This window comes from Actinia tenebrosa, unplaced genomic scaffold (genome assembly GCF_029948245.1).
Source record: "Actinia tenebrosa isolate PJP-AT-01 unplaced genomic scaffold, QUT_ActTen_1.0 PGA_scaffold1__47_contigs__length_23844297, whole genome shotgun sequence".
In the NCBI taxonomy this organism is placed as follows: domain Eukaryota; kingdom Metazoa; phylum Cnidaria; class Anthozoa; order Actiniaria; family Actiniidae; genus Actinia; species Actinia tenebrosa.
In genome coordinates, this window is record NW_028292578.1 from 18,849,860 (window position 1) to 18,870,666 (window position 20,807).

The 20,807-nt window shown below is 35.6% G+C and overlaps 2 protein-coding genes across 5 annotated transcripts; one reads left to right on the forward strand and one right to left on the reverse strand.

Moving 5' to 3' along the window:
* Window positions 1–104: 104 nt before the first annotated feature.
* LOC116294000 (uncharacterized) lies at window positions 105–10,358 on the forward strand. Of its 4 annotated transcripts, none has more exons than XM_031701508.2 (6): window positions 105–234; window positions 3,365–3,399; window positions 4,552–4,594; window positions 7,293–7,493; window positions 8,038–8,184; window positions 8,919–10,358. In XM_031701508.2, the coding sequence occupies exons 1-6, from the start codon at window positions 180–182 to the stop codon at window positions 9,113–9,115; spliced, it is 678 nt and encodes a 225-aa protein (XP_031557368.1). In that variant the 5' UTR covers window positions 105–179; the 3' UTR covers window positions 9,116–10,358. The 4 variants fall into 4 exon arrangements, with proteins under 4 accessions (XP_031557368.1, XP_088889134.1, XP_088889135.1 ...); XM_089033008.1 differs by lacking the exon at window positions 105–234 and adding an exon at window positions 2,695–2,743; XM_089033009.1 differs by lacking the exon at window positions 105–234 and adding an exon at window positions 3,164–3,184.
* Window positions 10,359–11,037: 679 nt separating this feature from the next.
* LOC116293998 (ubiquitin recognition factor in ER-associated degradation protein 1) lies at window positions 11,038–19,311 on the reverse strand. Its single transcript, XM_089033007.1, has 13 exons — window positions 19,158–19,311; window positions 18,411–18,594; window positions 18,199–18,313; window positions 17,257–17,289; window positions 16,928–17,049; window positions 16,081–16,211; window positions 14,982–15,054; window positions 14,442–14,510; window positions 13,740–13,811; window positions 13,090–13,131; window positions 12,691–12,785; window positions 12,071–12,146; window positions 11,038–11,196 (listed from the first exon to the last, which is right to left on the reverse strand). Exons 2-13 carry the CDS (start codon window positions 18,411–18,413, stop codon window positions 11,116–11,118), a joined length of 912 nt encoding a protein of 303 aa, XP_088889133.1. The 5' UTR covers window positions 18,414–18,594; window positions 19,158–19,311; the 3' UTR covers window positions 11,038–11,115.
* Between the last annotated feature and the right edge of the window lie 1,496 nt (window positions 19,312–20,807).

Sequence of the window (20,807 nt, forward strand, 5' to 3'; positions counted from 1 at the left end):
ATTTTCACCTGAACAAACTAAACCACCTCCTGAACTGGAGTAAGAAAACCGTTACCATAACAATGGGTATAAATTAGCATAATTAGCATCTGTTTAGTAAACTGGTAAAATTAAATATTTAGACCGCAAGTTTTGAAATGGCAGGACTAAAAGAAGATTTTAGCGGAGCTTAGCACGGAATGCTCGTATTATTTTGGCTTCTTACATGTTTGATGACCCTATGTTGCGGGCAAGGTAAGAATAAGCTATTTTTTGCGTTGCGTGCAGTGCTGTGAATCTACTTTGAAGTGAGAGAGAAGGTCTTGTGTGTCCTTCGACACACAACGGTCCTTCATTAACATTCTATTTACTAGCTATTTGCAAACTATTAGATGCGAATGCTCTATATTCCAGGCTAAATACCTGTGTTGGCTTAAAAAATAAGTATGAAAACTAGCTTTAGTACGAGAACGGAAGGCTAAGAATACTCGAATGATGCAAAACAGTGTTCAAGCTGTTGCTGCCCGGTGTCCTTCGAATTATAACACGATCTATGGCTTTCAAAAAGCCTCATAATATAAGCCGTAAAATACGACAAGCTTTCTCATAGACTTGTCTTGTCTTTCATACGTACTCCAAATAAAACGTTGTTTTCCTAATTAGTTTACTTTGAGTTGGAGTAAACTGATTTAATGGATCTTTACGCTTGACCTTATAGCTCGGAGCATATTGCGAAGGTTCGTAGGTTGACTTTCAATGAAAATGGAAAAATGAAACCCTTTAATAACTCAGATCCTTCACTTTTATGGATAATCTTGTTTAACAATATTTTCTTAATCTAGAAGTTTAAAAATTAATCTTTTACTAAAATATAAACCACGACTTTAGTCAAAATACTGAAATTTTAATTCATTCGAGGTCGCGAACGTCTGACGGAGCGTAAAGACAATCGTGTTAAAGGGAAAAAATTCTTATCTTCAAATCCCATTATTAATATGCAGTTTACTTAAATTTTGTCATTGAGGACCCTTAAATTATTGTTCATATAGTCGTGAAGTGTCTTTTTTTTTCAAACGTGTCAAGAAAAACGTGAAAAATTGTTTTATTAGCACTCGCAAGTCACGCTTTTAAGAAATAAAACCATCCAATTTATGAGCATCCAATTCACATCCAATTTTTCATTGTTTTTTTTATTCCTTTTTGTCAATTCTGAACAAAAAAGGATGTTTTAAAATGATGCTCACTAAAAACTAAACATTCTTATGTTGCATCATTACAAAATTGCCTTTTTTTAATTTAGATTTTTTAATTAGAATTTTTTTTTGTCATTTTCTATTATTCCATCAGACTTCTTTATTTTTTGATTGATGGACGCCAATCATTAGAGCACAGAGAGATAAACAGCGCTATAGAATCTAGACGTCATAAATTTAAAGTTTTTATCGTTATAAAATGATCTGTTTATTTCTCATTATCAAAACAACTATCATCTTTTACCTTTTGTATGTTCGACTTGTATCTAAACGTAAATTGAAAAAACGTTAACCAGGCATTTTCAATGATATTTCTGAACCATTCCTTCTTTTACATCAAGTATTTCTGTAAAAAAATAGTTTAAAAGGGTTAAAAAAGGATTAATGTTATGACTTCCACATGTTTAAAGTAATGAAAATGTGGAAATACTACCAGCTGAGATTTCATGGTACCAGGAAGATGTCAGGGTATTACTATTGAAATTAGAGTATAAAAAAGCTATTTGCATTTCAAATATTGAGCTGTTACTCACATTAATCAGAAATATCCGTAACTGTACTTACTCTTTTGTCATTGTGCCATGTGCAGCTTCTTACCATGAGTAAGTATTGGTTTAAAAATCCAGACATTTTTGTCCTAATGTATATATATATATATATATTGACCATAGATTAAATTTTTTAATGAATTTTACTATAAAGGGTAAATAATGGATCTATATAGTTGCTATCCAGTTGCTAGTATTCAAATTCTATAAATAGCAGGCTAGAAATATTTTAGACCGCCAATTAGAAAATGAAAAAACTAAAAAACTTAGGTTCATAATAATATATACTAATTTTGAACCAATGATTCTACTTAGATAGCTTATCTGTCTTGTAATATGAACCACATAAGTGTTTTGCTATATCTATGTATATACACATGTGCGCTCAGTAAATAATCATATAGGCTTCACTATATCACCATGCAGTAATCATGAAATTGAATACAGTCTAGGATGAGGCTGTTATCAGGATATGACTGAAATCAGCTTGCGTAATCTGATTAACACATGGCTGTGTTTCCATACTTTCCTAGCCCCCAATCCATTAGTATAGAATTTAATGCCAGATCAAGTTCTTTACTGGGAGAGGAAGAACCTAGTATTGATGTGGTCTTACAAATCTATGACCATGGAGGGAAAAGAACACTCAACACACACATGTATACATTTTAGGGTGCTCTGTGGTTCTTGATGATATTATATGCCATTCTACAAAACCTTCTGTTGTGTGGGCTTCCTGTGGTGTTTTTGTATTTTTCATATTTATGATTTTTTTAATAATATAAATATAATAGACCCATTTACCTTCGTATGCAAATTGCCCATTTCAGATCACATGACATTCCCTCGAGAGTTGTTCTTTTATGACGAACATTGTTAAAATATTTACACATGAAAGAATCAACTCCCAAGAGTAACTCACATGCTCTGAAATGGTTCACAACAAACAACGAAGCTAAATAGGTCTATTGATGTTTACTTGTGTCAGGGACTGTTGCCAAAAAGATATTAATTATGGATAAGATTTTTGCTACAAAAAATTTGCAACAAAAACAACAAATTTAATTAATTATCATTTATAGAAAAATATATATATCATAATTTTCAATTTTATCTCACTGAAATTATGTTTACATTCAACATTCTAACAATTATCTTAAAATTGCAAATTCAATATCTTTAGATTTCATTTCAGACAAATATATAGATGTAATTTATTCAATCAAGCTTGACCTTGGGAAGGCTAACTCATTTGCATTTAAAGAAGGATTTTCAAAATACAGCTTATCTCTATGGGGCAAAGGTTTTTTTGTATTCTACATAGAGCCAGCTTTCGCTGTTTGCCTACAATATATTATAACGGCAACATTCTATACTTGTTTTATTGTCCATTAGGATCTAAATGTAAGGTTTTAGATTTACTTTTAGGATCAAATGTTGTTGAAAATGTATCAATGAATGCTTTTCTGTTATAGTTTTTGTTCAGTAAGAAATTACTTATTATGCAATGGGAAAAAAACACTTGTTTGGGAACCATATTTTGCACTTTAAAATGTGTTAAATTTGAATTCTTTGAATTTTCAGGAAAAATACAAGATGCACGTTTCCCAGCAATGAAGGTGTGTACTCATTTTTAATTTCTTTTAGAAGAATAAATTGTAATGAATAGTATAAAAATAGTGATACCTGTCAGAAGCCTTGCAAGATACAGTGTTTATATTTAACAGTAATGATAAAAAGGTAAATTATACACTGTGAAAAGATGAAAAAACTTACTGACGTTTTCCGATGCTAGTCCTTCGTTGGAGTAAACGAGAAAGAGGTGGTAGAAAGGAGTGTTTATATGATAGAATAAGACAAAAGAAAGCAATTATGAGAACAAGGTAGGCAAGGAAACAAAAAACAAGCAATGAAAAGACAAAAGAATGGGTTAGTTGAAAGCAAACTAACCCTTTCTTTTGTCTTTTGGTTGCTTCTTTTTTCATCTTTTCACTGTGTATAATTTACCTTTTTATCATTACTGTTTCATTACAAACATCGACTGCAGCTCACACTAGTTTTTAGCTAGTTATCTCTTCAGTGTTATATTTAATTAATTTATATAATATATCTTGAGCATTACCACAATTTTCATTGCTGTGCCCTGATCAAGATAACATCAGTCAGTGACTGGGAAATCAGGCAATACACTGCTGTCAATCAGAGTACCAATATGTAAAAATACTGAACAATTTATTTGATTGATGTTAGTCTATTGCCGAGTTTCGAAGTTTTATCTCAAGATTCAAGATTTATAGTTGGCTCTCATATACTACTATAGCCATGGACCTGCAGAGCTACATATAGGGGGCTGGGGAGTATTGCTCACACAATAATTTTTCTACCATTTTGAACTACTTATAAAAATAATTTTTTTATTATTGCTACTTAAAATACCAATAGCCAGAATGTGGAAAAATTGTCGTAACTTTAATGCAATAGAATGCAATAAATATGTTGCAAATGCCCCTAAAAACACTGAAAATACAATTCTAAGGCTCCAATTTAAAGATATTATGGTGGGACCTGCACTCAAAACCCCTTATGTGCTTCCACCTTCAGCATCATAGCCCCCCCCCCCCCCTCCCCCTAATCAAAAGCCCCCCTCCCCCTAATCAAAAGCTCCCCGCCCCTCCTCCCTAATCAAAATAACACTCCATGGTCCCTGATAGACTACACTGCCATACACAGTATTGCTAGTTTGGTTATGTTCAATTATTTTCAATTTGTAGGAGCCTCCTTTGCTGATGAGAAGAGTCCACAGAGCAGTTAGAGGTAAATATATACATATATCAATGTTAATCGAAGTATTATGATACATATATCAAATTGAGCTGATCCTCGCAGTATATGAAGCAACTTATGCAGCTGCAAATTGAAAAACTCAGAAAAAATTTTTCTTTTCAATTTGCAGCTGCATAAGTTGCTTCATATACTGCGAGGATCAGCTCAATTTAATTCATTACAACCGCAGTACAAATATATATTTCTTATATATTCTCATACATGTAATATATACTTTGGTTTCTTATATACAGCAATTTCAAAAAAAGTTGAATGGGTGAACAGAGATAGATAATAAGCAATAGGTGATAGGTCATTCCAAGACCCAAAAATAGCTGGAATGACTTGTGCTTCTTATTGTTATTCTTATAAATAACACAGATGTTGTCGTTGAGATATTTAGTGTTGTTTGTAGTCAATGAAACCACTTAAAATGCCTCAATTCTTAGTGTTTGGATGTATGCCCACTTCATCTTTGGGTCATGCAATTGGCAATATATTATCACCAATCGCCATTTGCCGTTCACTATTTCAATATTTTTAGAAATAGCTGTATGCCTTTGCTGTTATATAAACCCTTGACCACCTTTGGAAAGGTGAAGGATAATAAATTATATAGGAGGAAAAATTGTTTTTCCAAATCACAAATCTGAAACCATAAAAGGTCAAGGACAATCAAGACCCTTTACTCCAATCAGAATCCCCTCCCCCCCCACATCCTGAGTATTATGATTGAACTCTAAAGTTAAAAAATATGTAGTCTTAACTTGAAAGATCTTGTTACTATCATGATTGCAGTTAAATAGATTCAGTCTAGACAATCCCACTATTAAAATGAAAAGCATTTGAGTTCTACTTACATCAGATAATTAAAAACAGTACTGTATTTGTCTACACTGATTAAATATTTAACATATGCTTAATCTGTCATGGGAAAACGGTGGTATTTTAATAAAGATCTTAAAAATCACCCTTAGGCCGTCACTAGGATAAATAGTTACAAGAGTTATTCTGTAATTTATACCACATTGTTATCAAATTACTCCAATACTAAATTTATGAGACAACATGTAATGATCTTACTGTAATCTAAATAGACAGCTACATTCTTTAAATTCCAGAGACATTAATCAGTAAACACAAATTACTCAGATGTTGATCAACCCATTGTAGTAATAAGAATAGGTTTTTCATGGTCTAATAGGGTTAAAACCATGCAAGACCAGACTTGCTGAACTTTGTTCCACTCGAATAACTTTATGCATGTGAATGAATCTAACGTTATCACGCAGTCATGCAAAGCACAGCACATGTTTATATGCTGGTTGTGATACTCCTAGTTGCTACTTTCAATGTCAAATGCTTTTGCTTATGATCCAAGTATAGTTAGCTCTTTTACTTTCAATTGACCTTTCAGTCTGGGTATATTCTAGATGCTTCCTTCTACATAAACAAATACTTAAGCTAATCCACATGTCAAATACGATATTAGCTGATCAAGCTAGGCACATTATAGATCACACACTGTGACAGCAAACAGGGTGCGTGCATGGGAGCTATCCATCTTGTGGAATTCAGCTGTATCATCATGTTTGGTCTATTAATATGTTCTAATCTCAAGTCAAGATCATAGTTTCATTTATTAACTTAGAGTTGAAAGAAATTGCTACCATGTCAGGTAAAAGATCTACATGTAGTACCCTATATTTCATATATCAAAATTGCTTACTAAATATTCATAGTATTAGAGACTAATCTTGATTCTACTTTAAGCAGTGTTAAACTGCTATGTGCTTTACTTGAAACCTATTTTAAATTAGTTGTTTAACCTCTCACTTTGAATGTTGTACCATCCAGTCAACGATAATTCATTCATTGTACATTTGTGATTTAAGGTGTAACATACTCCTATCAGCTGGTCTAATTACAATTCCAGATATACACCCATACTTATTTATGATTAAAAGGTGAAAGCAAAAACTTAGGTTCATCCGTTTCAAATCCAAGGTTTTTCTTCTTCCAGTATTTACTAAAAACATAATACAGTACCTTCGCTGCGTGTTGATTGTAATAAGAATAAAATAAATTATATGTAGTCTCAATGCTAGAAGCATGAATGCATCACACGCCCTTATCAGATATTACATGTTTAAACACCATACATACTGTTTATAGTAAATTTATTAGGGTAACCAATTGTATCATCACTCTATAAACACATGTATCCATTAGGATCTAAATCCCAACTATTGTATTATTTTCAAATTCCCTTTCTTGTCCAAATTAAAGATTAATTTGGATCATTTCTATTCTTATTCTTTCAAGGGAAAACTATGACTTTTGGAATCATTTTAGTATAGTTTGGGATATAATTAATCTGCAATAGGACTACATGTCTGTTCAATTTGGAAATAATTGAATTCAAAAATTCCTCTGACAGCCATCACTCTACCTAGCCATACCTAGTTAATAATACTGAATAAAATGATATGGATAGATAAATAATTGTCATAAAAGTACCACTTAGAGTGTTTGCCATATATCTGTGAAGCAATACCAAAGATGTATTGTCAGTCAAAAAGCAATTTTCTGCCATGACAAACTTCCAGCATCCATAATTCAACGAAAACATTCATTTGAAAACCCACGTTTTTATACCACTTGTTAATTTTTAATTTCTTTTCCACAGCTGTAGGGTCATGCCGAGATATCAACAGCAATCTTATATCCAATGGAAAATACTTTGTGCCGTCAGGCAAGAATCCTTGTCTGCATTGTAAGTGTGTATCTGGACAGCCTCAAAAGTGCGTCGCAACGAAATGTGCAGTGCCAACATGCCCAGATTACAAGGCTGTAGATGGACAGTGCTGTGAATATACCTGTCCTGAAGGTAAAGCATCGGCACTCTATTAACACTATAATATTGTTGAACTCTAAGTAAGAAGTATAGCTTTTTCTGTTCTCTGTTCAATAATACAGCATACTGGAAGTGACAAAAGCACACAAAAAGGCAAAGAGAAAGAAATATGGAAGAAAAAAAATCTGCTGTACTTTTCAGTTCTTTTGCATATTGCAAAGCAGGCCGCATGTTTGTTTGGTTGGTGTCAGACCATGCTTTGTTCACTAATACAGCACAATTCTCAACCAATCAAAGTGCATGTACTACCTAGGATGCGTTCATAATGTATGGCAGATGGGCAGGTGAAATCTTTAAATGACAAAAAAATCTTAAGATCCCCCCTTGAAGTCACCCCAAAAATAACTATCCCCCGGGGCAATCTCTTGTAGCTTCTTCTAAAAATTTTGCATCCGTTCCCCCCTAAATTTCACCTGCCCCCCCCCCCCCCCCTCCCCCCTCTGCCATACATTATGAACGCAGCCCTAGTAAAATCTGATAAATTATGATAGGACTAACATACTTTTTTGCTTACCAGAGAGAACTGATGGCACACAGTTGGCAGTAATAATCGGTCTTTCTCTTGGTCTACTGATTCTGGTCATCTTGTTGATTGTGGTGATTGTCAGAAATGTAAAAAAGAATCGTGGATATAGAGCAACCAATCAGAATCTAGAAGAACAGGGTGAGCAGCACAGGAACAATAACATAATAGCCAGCGAGTTGAGCTTTGCTCGAGTACAAACACTAAAAGTGTGCAACATTTTGCACTAGAGTGCATACCATATATATCCGTGAAAAACGTCACAGAAATTGCACAAATTTGCACAAGTAGTAAATTAGTAAACCTCAGTAGATTGAGACCTACAAAACGTTGCACTAATTTACACAATATTGTTAGTTAACTTTTTATAATATTATACAATATGTACACTGTTTAGTAGTATTTAATGCTAATTATGTTGCATGGTTATAGTGTTTGTACTCTACTACAGCACCTGACGGCTCATTACCTTAGAATAGGATTATGCTGCTTGTATACATTGTGTTTGCAGGGGGGAGGGGGGGAGTGAAGGGGAAAAATTTGGTACCAGTAGTTGATGTACCCAATATAGATAGCAACATCCATTTCTTTTGTTTTTAATGGTTTCACTCATTTTATTTCGTACTATTTCGTTTGTACTACTTCATGGATATATAGTTTGCACTCTACAGAACTTGATTCTCTGACATTTTTGACAGAAGGTGGCTATAAGTGCAATGTAGCAGAGGAAGATCTTAAAAACTACCAATAGTTTTTTGTTACTCATTTAAAATAATTATATGATCAAACTTTCCTATTGATTCAATTGTGAATTTGGATACTAATTGATAATTATGAATGTACTGATTACTGTTGTCTTTGTACTCTAATCACAGCACCTTTAAATAATCGATTACCAGCAATACGAGAGGAACAACAAGAAAGAACATTTGAACCTCCTCCACCTTATACGCCTGTTCGCAATGTCAACAAATGTAAAACTCAACACCAGCTCCCAAATCCACAGGTCATCCCCAATGAACCACCTCCACCTTACGAGATCCAGAGGAATCTCAGAGCAACGACTGTATAGAATGTATAGAATACAAGGATGAGAAAAATACTCAATTTATATATCACTGTTCAAAGATGTTGTCGATGGAATGGTTATGAAAAGACTCGAAAATTTTGCTTTTGAAATCATTTTGATTTTTCCTATTGTGCAAGCCCTCCTTCTTTATAAATCACAGATGGAATTATTGCTTTGTAGAGGTGCAAACATCTTTATGTACGTGGTAAAATATTGTACAGCAACCATCATCATGGTGACCAGACTTGCATTATACCTAGAAGACCAGATGTTATTGCTTTGTAAAGGTGCAAACATCTTCATGTACGCAGTAAAACATTGTACAGCAACTATCTTCATGGTGATCAGACTTGCATTATACCTAGAAGACTAGATGTTATTGCTTCGTTCAGGGGCAATCATCTTCATGTGTCCAGTAAAATATTGCAACACAAGATATACATAGCAACCATGGTGACCAGACTTGTATCTAGAAGACTAAATGTCATTGCCTTGTAAGTACATGGAGCAACAAACTTCATGTATCCAATTTACATGTATTGTACAGTTACAAAAAAGACTAGCTTTCTGAAGAAGCTTGACAATTCAAAAGAATATACGTTTATATTACACTGCAGTTGAGCAGTTATGTTCATTTATCAAGTTCAGGGAAGTACTTCAAGACAACATGATCAACAGGAATCTTCCCTTTCAGTAAAAAAAAAAGTTCATTGATCGCATGTAGTTTCAAATGGCAATCATCTTCATGTATCAGTGCACAGATTACAGATTAAGTCTAAAAGGGTGCATCCAAGGTATGGAATATAGACCTCCTCGGCTCTGGAGCACTCAAGCTTAATGTTGTCCTATTTCAGATCACATGTGATTCCCTCAAGAATAATATTCTTTGTTTGAGATGTATCCATATTCAACCGAGCAACTGAGCGCAAACCTTAAACAAAGAAATGATACTCTAGGGAATGACACGTGGTCTGAAATGGGAAAACATCACGTCAGAGCCGAGGAGGCCTATTGACTGCTGGATAGCTTGAAAGCCAACCACACTGTTTTCCCTTTTCAGAGCATGTATCATTCTCTTGAGAATGAGATTCTTTGTTTGAGTTGTATACAAAGAAGTAATATTCTAGGGAATCACACATGGTCTGAAATGGGAAAACATTACACCTAAGTTCACTGCTGAAGTTACTGTTACACATTGGAATGAGTCAAAAGTGTCTTATTGACAATATAAACCACCTAAATTTCACTTCATTGTACATGTTTTCAATTAGTTGACTATGTTTTTTAATTTGTAATATTTAAGAGATTAAATTGAATAGTGTTGTGTAAGAATATAAAATAACACATCTTCATTTAATACTCGTTTCTGATTGGCCAAATAAAAATGGTTATACATTTTTTCTTCATTTTCTTCATTCTGTGTAATTGATTAATTGCACACATCTAGGAACTCTATACCTTGTATTATGGTTTTAAATGAAAAGATGGAGCATTTTTTGTACTTCAGAAACTAGTATTTTATGTCTAGATGCATAATATCAAAAGGAAATACGACCTTTGTCCCAAAATAATTAAATATAAAAAATACCAATTGCATTTTATCAAATGCGAAGGGGTTTTCGTCCACAGACTGTCTTTTTTGAAAGTATAAACACATGTTGTTCCCTTGAATATTATTATTTATCTATTTTGGTGTTGGGACTTTAGTGCTTTCAAAAAAAATTTCAAGCAACAAAATTTTGTCTGTAAATTTACATCTTCATTTTTTTATTTTTTTTTCAAATTCAAGTAAATTTGTCAACTTATCCTATATACCAATACATATATAATACCCTTATTGACACTATGAGGCATGGAAACACAGGGAATTAGACAATACCAATATGAAAATACAACTTCTCATTGAAAGAGTGTCAAATAATGTCTCTCAGTCCTTTGCTTTAATCTGTATTTTCTTTGGTTATCATGACTATTTTTTTTCTTGAAGTAAATCTTTTGCAGTTCTACCTTTTGCTTTTTCTCTTCTGTCGGATTGTCTGCCCTTCTCCTCCAAAAGGTTCAAAATCTTCAATATTTTCTGTCGGCTAAAAAAGAAATATATGTTATTTACAGGCCAGGAGGTCCGTTAGGCTGAGGTCCGTTTTTCAAGACCGAGGGCACAGTTTTTCCCTATCCGGACCGACTATAGGACGGTAAATAACTTATTTATTTTTTTCCCGTATTTTTTTGCTTTTTTTTGTAATCATTTTGTGTTGTCGTTTAGCGGCAAAGGATACCGGACCACGCGCACGGGCAGATACTGACAAAATACCGCCCGCTCAAACAGCCAATCAGAACACACCATTTTTTAGGATACCGGACAGGAAAAAAATAAATTTCTGTATGATCATAATAATCTACGGTAATAATTATCCATAGAGAGGAAACAATTAATCCGCGAAACACTAATTACTAAATAGTACGAAATAGTGCTAATTAAACAATAGAAAACAATGGAATTTGCATGAAATTGTGCTATTTAGTATTACTAAAGTTTCACGGTTATATTGTTTGCACTCTATTGGCAATTTTGTTAATTATATAATAACTATTGTCATTAATATAATTATTACATATAATATAATAATATTCATTTCATTTCATTTTGTTTTGTTTTATTTAACTTTGAAGTGATTTTCATTAGTGATTTTCATTAGTGTGTAATAGTGAAATGACATGTTGTACCATGTAAATACAAGTCAGTACTGCATTAAAGTCAACTTCTATATAGCAGTTTCATGCCACATTTGTTTCCTACTTCAGTACTGTATGTCGGCCAAAACTGTTCTATTGTTGATTGTACTTTGTTGATATCAGGTTGAACTCTTTGCTATCTAGTATACCCTGCCACCTTATCGTGACGAGACAATGTTACTAATAATAATGTAATAATATATCTAAGTTGTAGGTATGTTGTACCTGATTGTTGGTAGGTTTCATTAAATTCCTCTTGAACGTTATCTTTCCTGGTTTGTAGTCATAATTAGGAATACCCCTAGAATACATAAATGCAAAAAATAATAAATATGATTGACAGACAGGTGCTCTTACCACTGAGCTACTGTCAGCTCATTGCCGTATGCACCTCCTGGCATGGAGAACCTTGAGTAAATAAACAAATTACGGGGCTCAGAAGCAGAAAATATGTACATAGTATTATATGTTTTATCATTTGTGGGTGCTATTTCATGCAAGATTCCACTGCACAAAATAACTGATGACAGCAGCAATATAAGCACTACATAATATAGCGATGATGAGTTTACTTACAAAATATAAGAGTTATATAGGATAGTTTATTGATGATAATGTATGGTTTATATAGTAATATTTGTGTATATTGTATGTTCAAAGGTGATTACAAACATGAGAGATGGTATGAATGTAGATACTGAGGGAGGTCACTGCCAGGGTTTCTTAAGATCTCTCTGAAATTGATTAGTCGTGAAAAGGCATAGAGAGAAAGGTTCACTATTTACTAAATAATGAAATTTAGTTTCCAAACTATGAAAACATATTTATGTCTACTAATGACCAACCTTTTGATGATGACAGGTTTCAGGGGTAAAGAGTCTGTCGCTGAATTGTTCTTTTTTCTTTTTCCATCCAAGCGATTGCCTTCTCCAGGAAAAGCCTTAAAGGGGGATAGTTTTATCAGTTACCAGTAACAAATGGATTTGATTAACCAATTCATTAAAAGAAATGTGTGAAAGATGACCTTTGTCAAGGACTATCCATTGTCTGTCACTCAATCTTAGGATAACAATGATTGACAATTTCATCAATTGATACTATGTTGAGATTAAACCATGCATAAATGGTAAAATGCAAGAATATGACCTCAGATAGGACCTCCTCATCTTTCCCCATGGAAGTTAGTAACATATTGTATAATATATTATTATTTCATTATTTTGGCAACTATACTGTAGACTTACTGGTGTGACGACCTGTGTTGCTGGGTGTGGATGGTCCGTTTGCTGCACAAAAACATCAAAGTTTATCATTCTACTTGTTAAATAATAAGTAATACTTTCAATAATGTGGAGACGAGGCAGAACTACATAGATGAAGTTTTGTATAATCAAGTGCCACTGGCCATGTCAAATGGCAGAACAATAGTTTGCTCTCATTGCTATGCTCCTGATCCCTGGACTCACCATCATTAGTGAGTAGAGCTGCTTGTTGTGTTAAGGATTATTCTACAGATTATCTGGTTTTCCTACCTCCACAAAAAAAACAACTTCTATATTCCAAATCAATCATGGAAGGAAAGGCACAGGTTTGTTAGCAACTGGCTATTATATAGTACCCTCATAAAACAAGGAAGATCAATTTACTGATTCTAATTTAGAACAGAGAGTTTTCACTCATGTGAGAAGGCAGCCATGTTGGTGTACCAAACAATAAAAACTTTCTGCACAGTTTTTGCATAAAAATAGAGTTCATTTCCCCAAGGACAGAAAATGTATTGTTTTAGTAACATGGCCACTGTTGAGTCGTCAGTTGAAAACACTCTATTGCCGAAATTTGCCATAACTCTGGATCCATTTAGGATCTCAAACCTCAAAGATATCAAACTGTTTACCTCATCCATCGGTGCCCGTGAAGTTCCCTGTTTACTTGGTTCGACATATCCAACAGGAGCAGCAAACTCTACCTAACAAAATCAAGTAACTGCTGCTGTAGACACTTGTTTTTATCCTTATAATAGGTAGCCTGCATCACATCCGGAATTTTCTTCATATTTACGAAGAAAATTCCGGATGTGACGCAGGCTATATAATAGGCTTAGTAGTGAAAAACATTTACCTTTAAATTAAGCACTTCAATATCATGATAGCAAAAAGCAATAGATCACATGACATTGTGAGTTGAGTTTGTTTGATGTTTTGTTTCCTCTCTTTCCAAGCGTGTTTTTTTCTCTGTTCTCTGGTCTCCCCCCTCCCCTCCCCCCTCTTTAAAATCAACATGCACTTGGAGTGTTGTATGTTTTAAATATATAATGTAGTGTACATGAAGCAAACCTCATGGAAGAGCCCTGTATGGGGAGCTCAATGGTTGTAAAATATAATGCATTTAATCAAAATAATAGCCAATCAGTCGCTGGTCATAATGATTAGCTAAAATAGTTTTAGCTCAGTTATACCTCGTTCCTGGTCAAAATGACCAACAAGGCAAAGATTCCAGCAGAAAAGTTCCATTTTTTGCAGGACATTGTCTGATGACAGGCCATTATTTTAATCCCCAATAAATATTAATTTTAATTAATAATTAATTTGACGTATACCTGCATGTCACATTCAATGATAGATACTGCTCTACCTGGTTTGGTTTCCATAACCAAAAACTCATAAACCTGATTGTGATATCAAAAAAAATTTTACATAAATTTGAGAGCAAGTCATTTAAAACACAGTGTCCCTTTGTGTATTGTTTCAATTGGATGCTGAGGCGAGAAATAGATATTATTAAAGACCAATTTGGCTTGGGAGTAAATTTTCCCATTTCAAAACACCTGTCATTCTCTAGAGTATCATTTCTTTGTTTAATGGTAGCACAAGATGAGAAGACACAAGAATATGGATACAACTCAAACAAAGAATCCTATTCTCAAAGGGAATGACACATGGTCTGAAATGGGAAAACTTTATGCCCCAGGTTGAAGTATATTAAACCAATGACGAATACAGTAGCATTCACTGCTAAATTTTCATGTATCAGTACTGTCAAAAACAAAACATTTAGGAGAAGCTGCAAAGGTTCAAACTTGAATAATCCTTTGAAACTACATTACTATACATCTGACGCATGACAGTTTTATTCCTACCTTATCATTATATTTAATTGCTATGATATCACCAGTTGTCAAACAAGCAAAAGATCGAAGAGCATTCTCTAGACTACAAGATGCAGTTAAGGAATAAGTCATACTTGTCTCTCACAACAGATGAGAGAGCAAAACTTATAACAATGATTTGCCTTTCCTGATCAGGATTAAGCTACACTCTATGATAAAGTGTCACCAAATGGTTGGTAAGGTGTCAGTGAGTGGTTGGTAAGGTGTCAGTGAGTGGTTGGTAAGGTGTCTGTCAGTGGTTGGTAAGGTGTCAATCAGTGGTTGGTAAGGTGTCAGTCAGTGGTTGGTAAGGTGTCAGTCAGTGGTTGGTAAGGTGTCAGTCAGTGGTTGGTAAGGTGTCTGTCAGTGGTTGGTAAGGTGTCAGTCAGTGGTTGGTAAGGTGTCAGTGAGTGGTTGGTAAGATGTCAGTGAGTGGTTGGTAAGGTGTCAATCAGTGGTTGGTAAGGTGTCAGTCAGTGGTTGGTAAGGTGTCAGTCAGTGGTGGGTAAGGTGTCTGTCAGTGGTTGATAAGGTGTCAGTGAGTGGTTGGTAAGGTGTCTGTCAGTGGTTGGTAAGGTGTCTGTCAGTGGTTGGTAAGGTGTCAGTCAGTGGTTGGTAAGGTGTCAGTCAGTGGTTGGTAAGGTGTCAGTAAGTGGTTGGTAAGGTGTCAGTCAGTGGTTGGTAAGGTGTCTGTCAGTGGTTGGTAAGGTGTCAGTCAGTGGTTGGTAGGATGTCAGTAAGTGGTTGGTTAAGGGTTGGTAATTGGTTGGTAGGTGGTTGGTAGGTGGTAGGTAGTTGGTAAGTGGTTTGTAAGCGATTGGTAAGTAGTTTGGTAAAGGGTTGGTAAGCAATTGGTAAAGAATTGAAAAGTGATTGGTAAAGAATTGGTAATTGGTTGGTATGTGGTTGGTGTGTAGTTGGTAAAGGTTTGATAAGTGGTTGTAATTGGTAATTGGTTGGTATGTGGTTGGTGTGTAGTTGGTAAAGGTTTGATAAGTGGTTGTAAGGGGTCAGTAAGTGGTTGACACCTTCCACTGTACGGTGTAGGTTGACCACAATAGCTCAGTCATTCTAAATATGTTAAGGATACACAGCTTTAGGGTTGGTAATGTCCAGAAAGTCACAGGACTGTGGTTGAAACTTTGCAAAAGAAGCAACAGGTAGAGATGCACTTTCTACTTCTAAAATTGATCCTTCTTCTAACAACATGTTTCTCATCATCTGTAGAAAAATATAAAATAGGTACAAATCAGTACGGGTTGAGAACCAGTTACTTTTTGTCATATTTAAGGACTCTGAAACAAATAAACTTCATACGTGTTTGTTCCACTTTTATCAATACCCTGAAACCTCTTAGCTGATCAAAGTCATGGCAAAGCTAACTCACAGAACAAATTTGAACTTAATTTAGCATTAGGTTTTGTGGAGAGAGGAAAACTGGAGAGTCCAGAGAAAAGCTCACGGATCAAGGAATTGAACCGGAGACAACAGAGTTAATTGAGAGGTGAGTACACTATACAAAGGCGGATCCAGGGGAGGGGTGCAGGGGGTGCGCACCCCTCCCTGGTTACACTTCGTGCTCCTACTTCGAAGATAAGCAATTTTGTTTTTTGCCTTTGATTCTAAGTGGTGCACCCCTCTCTGGGTAAGCAATTGTGCCCAGCACCCCTCCCTGAACAAAATCCTGGATCCGCCTCTGGATATGCCACCTTGGTTTCTTTAGTAGTGCATCAACATTCATAAAGCATGCGTGGGGCTGCCTACTGATAGTATTTCTGAATAAAAAAAACAAAAAAAGAAACACTGAACTATGCCGAAACAATGTGTATCATTCTACATGTACATATCATAATTATGTTTCTGGGGGTTTTTTTCACCATTTCTTTATTCTATCCAAAAAAAACCTATATCCTGGCAGTGAAAGATGATATACTGACCCAATAGGGTAGATATATCTTGCCTTCATCAGCGACAAACTCCAGGACTCCACAATGAGTTGTTCTGTTGATTTTCTTGTTTGTTAGTTTGAACAGCATTGGATATACAATGTTAAGTCGTGCTGAAAAGTACAATAAAAGACATAAGAAATGTGGTATATTTAAAAAAAAACAATGGACAACATTCAAGTGAGAAAGGTCTGGGAAAGATACCATTAAATGGATTCTTACTATTGATACTTTCTTTATCTAATCTTATGTTAAGTTCAAATGTTATTTATTTCTTGATAGACTTATGGCTATTTTAGAAAAAATTGATATGGACTTACTAAGCTGATCCAATGCAGATGGCGGCATAATAACTGGCATGAGAGGAAAAAAACAAAGAATTAAAATTTATATATACATATAAAAGTGAAAAATGTTGCTGAACACACTCCCGTACAAATAACAATCGCAAATAATTCATACAGGAGTGAAAAATGTTGGTAAATATTTCATGAACAGACTCCCGTATGAATAACAATTGCGAATAATTCGTACGGGAGTAAAAAATGTTGATAAAATATTCGCTGAACAGACTCCCGTACGAATAACAATCACGAATAATTTGTACGGGAGTCGTCAGAAATTCTATTGCATGATAATTCCCGCTGTGACACTGACCTGAGACTACACGAAAAAAATTCTAAGTGTTGCGAAAGTGAGTTGCTTGCCCGGAGGGGGGGGGGGGGGGGGTACTCTTGCTTGTTTAGGGTAGGGATGTGCCGCTGAGCCCTCTGAACCCTGACCCTGTTCCAGAGTAAAAATCACTGAAATTCATACCCTGTTCCAGAGCAAGATCGCTGAAAGCAAGTGTGATTTCATATACCCTGTTCCAGAGCGAGCACGATTTTATATACCCTGTTCCAGAGTAGAATCGCTGAAAACCATACCCTGTTTGGCGGCAAGCACCCGTACAGCGAATATAGGGGAGTACCCCCCGGGGTTGCTTACTACTGAGTACAGACTCGCCAAATAAGTTTGAATCAAAATAACATTACTGACATGACTCGCCTAACTGGTCTAAAAGAAATATCGTTATTAGGTTGGAAAAGACTCCAGAGTTCCCGAGAAAATCGACGACATTTTTGACTCCCGCACGAATAGCAATTACAAGTCGCCGTACGTGTGACGTACGAATAGCCACCCCGATAAGAATAACCATGAAAACTTAAAAATTAACACGAGTTTAAATGAAAGACTGCAGAATATATTGAAGCTTGGCTTACTTTTTCCTCCTCTCTCAACGTCTTCTCTTTCATTACCAGGAAACATCACCACTGAATAGCAACGATATTGAGTCTTAAAATTCCTTGGCATAGGCTCAAACATGTTGAACCCGAACTAGAAGAAAAAAGAAAATTTTAAATTTGGAGTGACTCATCAAATCTTCAAGAGAAATTTCAAATTTCGTTCAATTTTTGCTTGAAAGAACACTTACCATTGTGAAAATCGTTCCTGTGGTTTCTGTTTAAGGTTTTCCTGGTTTCTTTTAATGGTTTTAGAGGGGAAATGATTGAAAAATTTCAAAAAACTATATTGAAATGTACATACTTCATTCAGTCGGCCATATTTTACTTGGTAACCACGACTTGTAAAAATCCTGATGAGATCTGGATCTTAGCCTGACACAGGAAACCCATAATCACTAGTGGGTTCTTCTTGTACTTTACCACTACACCACTACCACTACCACTACACCACCACTACCACTATCACTACCACTACCACTACCACTACACCACCACTACCACTACCACTACCACTGCCACTGCCACTGCCACTGCCACTGCCACTATACCACTGCCACTGCCACTGCCACTGCCACTATACCACTGCCACTACCACTACCACTACCACTGCCACTACCACTGCCACTACCACTGCCACTACCACTACCACTACCACTGCCATTACCACTGCCACTACTACTACCACTACCACTACCACTACCACTACCACTACCACTACCACTACCACTACCACTACCACTACCACTACCACTACCACTACCACTACCACTAGAGTGCAAACAATATATCCGTGAAACACTAATTACTAAATTGTTCAAATTCAATGTTCAATTCTATGCATTAAAATCGAGAATATGGATTCATATTATCGTAAACAAGCTAACTAGTTACTAAAAAGTGAGGATTTTTTTCCAGCCACAACTCAGGTCTCATACCTTAAACAGAAGAAAACAATAGAATTTTTCACTCCCCTACGAATTATTCGCGGTTGTCATTCGTACGGGAGTCTGTTCAGCGAATATTTACCAACATTTTTCACTCCCGTATGATCAAATATTCACGGTCGTTATTCGTAAAGGAATCTGTTCAGCGAATATTTACCAGCATTTGTCACTCCTGACGAATTATTCGCGATCGTTATTCGTACGGGAGTCGTCAGAAATTCTATTGCGTGACATTTCCCTCCGTGACATTGACAGACTCCCGTACGAGGTGACATTGACAGACTCCCGTACGAATTATTCGCGATTTTTATTCGTACGGTTGTTGCGGTCGAGCGAATAATTTTATACTAATATTTCAAGGATATATTGTTTGCACTCTACCACTACCACTACCATTTTGTACTTGTGTTAGCATCATAAACGATACATTTAATAAGTCAAGCGATATTTAGGGGGATGATCGCATACAGAAAAAAATTTATAAGATTTCAACAAGGCGCTGTGACCGGCCAGGAGGTTTCCCTAGGCTGACTCGTGGTACACGCGCGGGTATAGCGACCCCGTAGATATCGCTAAAAGGTATGACATGCGCTCTACTTAAGCACAATTGAGTTTTCAATTTCGACAATTTTAATTTTAGCTGTTTAAATGAAAAAACGTTATATTTAACTCGCAATTCATTCTGGGATACTAGTGGATCCTCCTTTGAGCAACATTTACGTTGGCCCATTAGGAACATGCAGCAAGTTAGATAGATTAAATGCCCAATTTTTTTAAAATTTTAGACGAATTATCAGCTAAAACGGATTATAATGGCGATTAAAAGCTACGAAAGTAAACTTACAAAAAATTTAAGTAGGAATAAGTTTCCGGTCACCCATCCAGATACTAACTTCCCTCAACCGGGCTTGACTCAGTATCATGATATGGAAGCCCAAGTTTTTTCCATTGAGCCACGGTTCCAGGTGAATCAGCATAACAATGGCCGTGAAAACAATGCACCAGATAGGCTAGACTTTTTAACATTATATTTTCAACCGATTCCGTGCGTGGCAGAGATGCAAGGGATTAGCCGATATGGTCTAGGGGCCGGCTAGTCTCTCCCCTGATGCTTCGGCTAGAACATTTTCTTGCGTAATTCGTACACCCAAGGGCAGAAGGATTTAATCGCCGTCAGGTCCGAAGTCCATACGCCGCCTCAGCTCTGCGGATGTCTCGGGGGTATGGCAAAGTTGAATCGTTTTTTGTTTTTTTTTCTGTCTGTGGTTTCGAACCCCATCGTATCCAGATTAGAGTTTTTTATTTTTATAAATGCATATTATAATCAATTTGGCAGTATCTTTTTAGAAAAAGTGGCTGCAACTGCAGTTTCGTTTTTGCAGCAACTCGTTTTTTATTTGCAGCAACTCGTTTCTTATTTGTAGTGAGCTCGTCTAACATGCAGCAACTCGTTGTTTTTTGTTGTTGTTGTTGTTGTTGTTGTTTTTTCAGCAACTCGTTTCTTATTTGCAGTGAACTCGTCTAACATACAGCAACTCGTTTTTTATTTGCAGCAACTCGTTCCTTTTTTCTAGCAACTCGTCCAAAATGCAGCAACTCTTTTTTTCCCATCAACTGAATCTTCTAACTTGCTGCATGTAA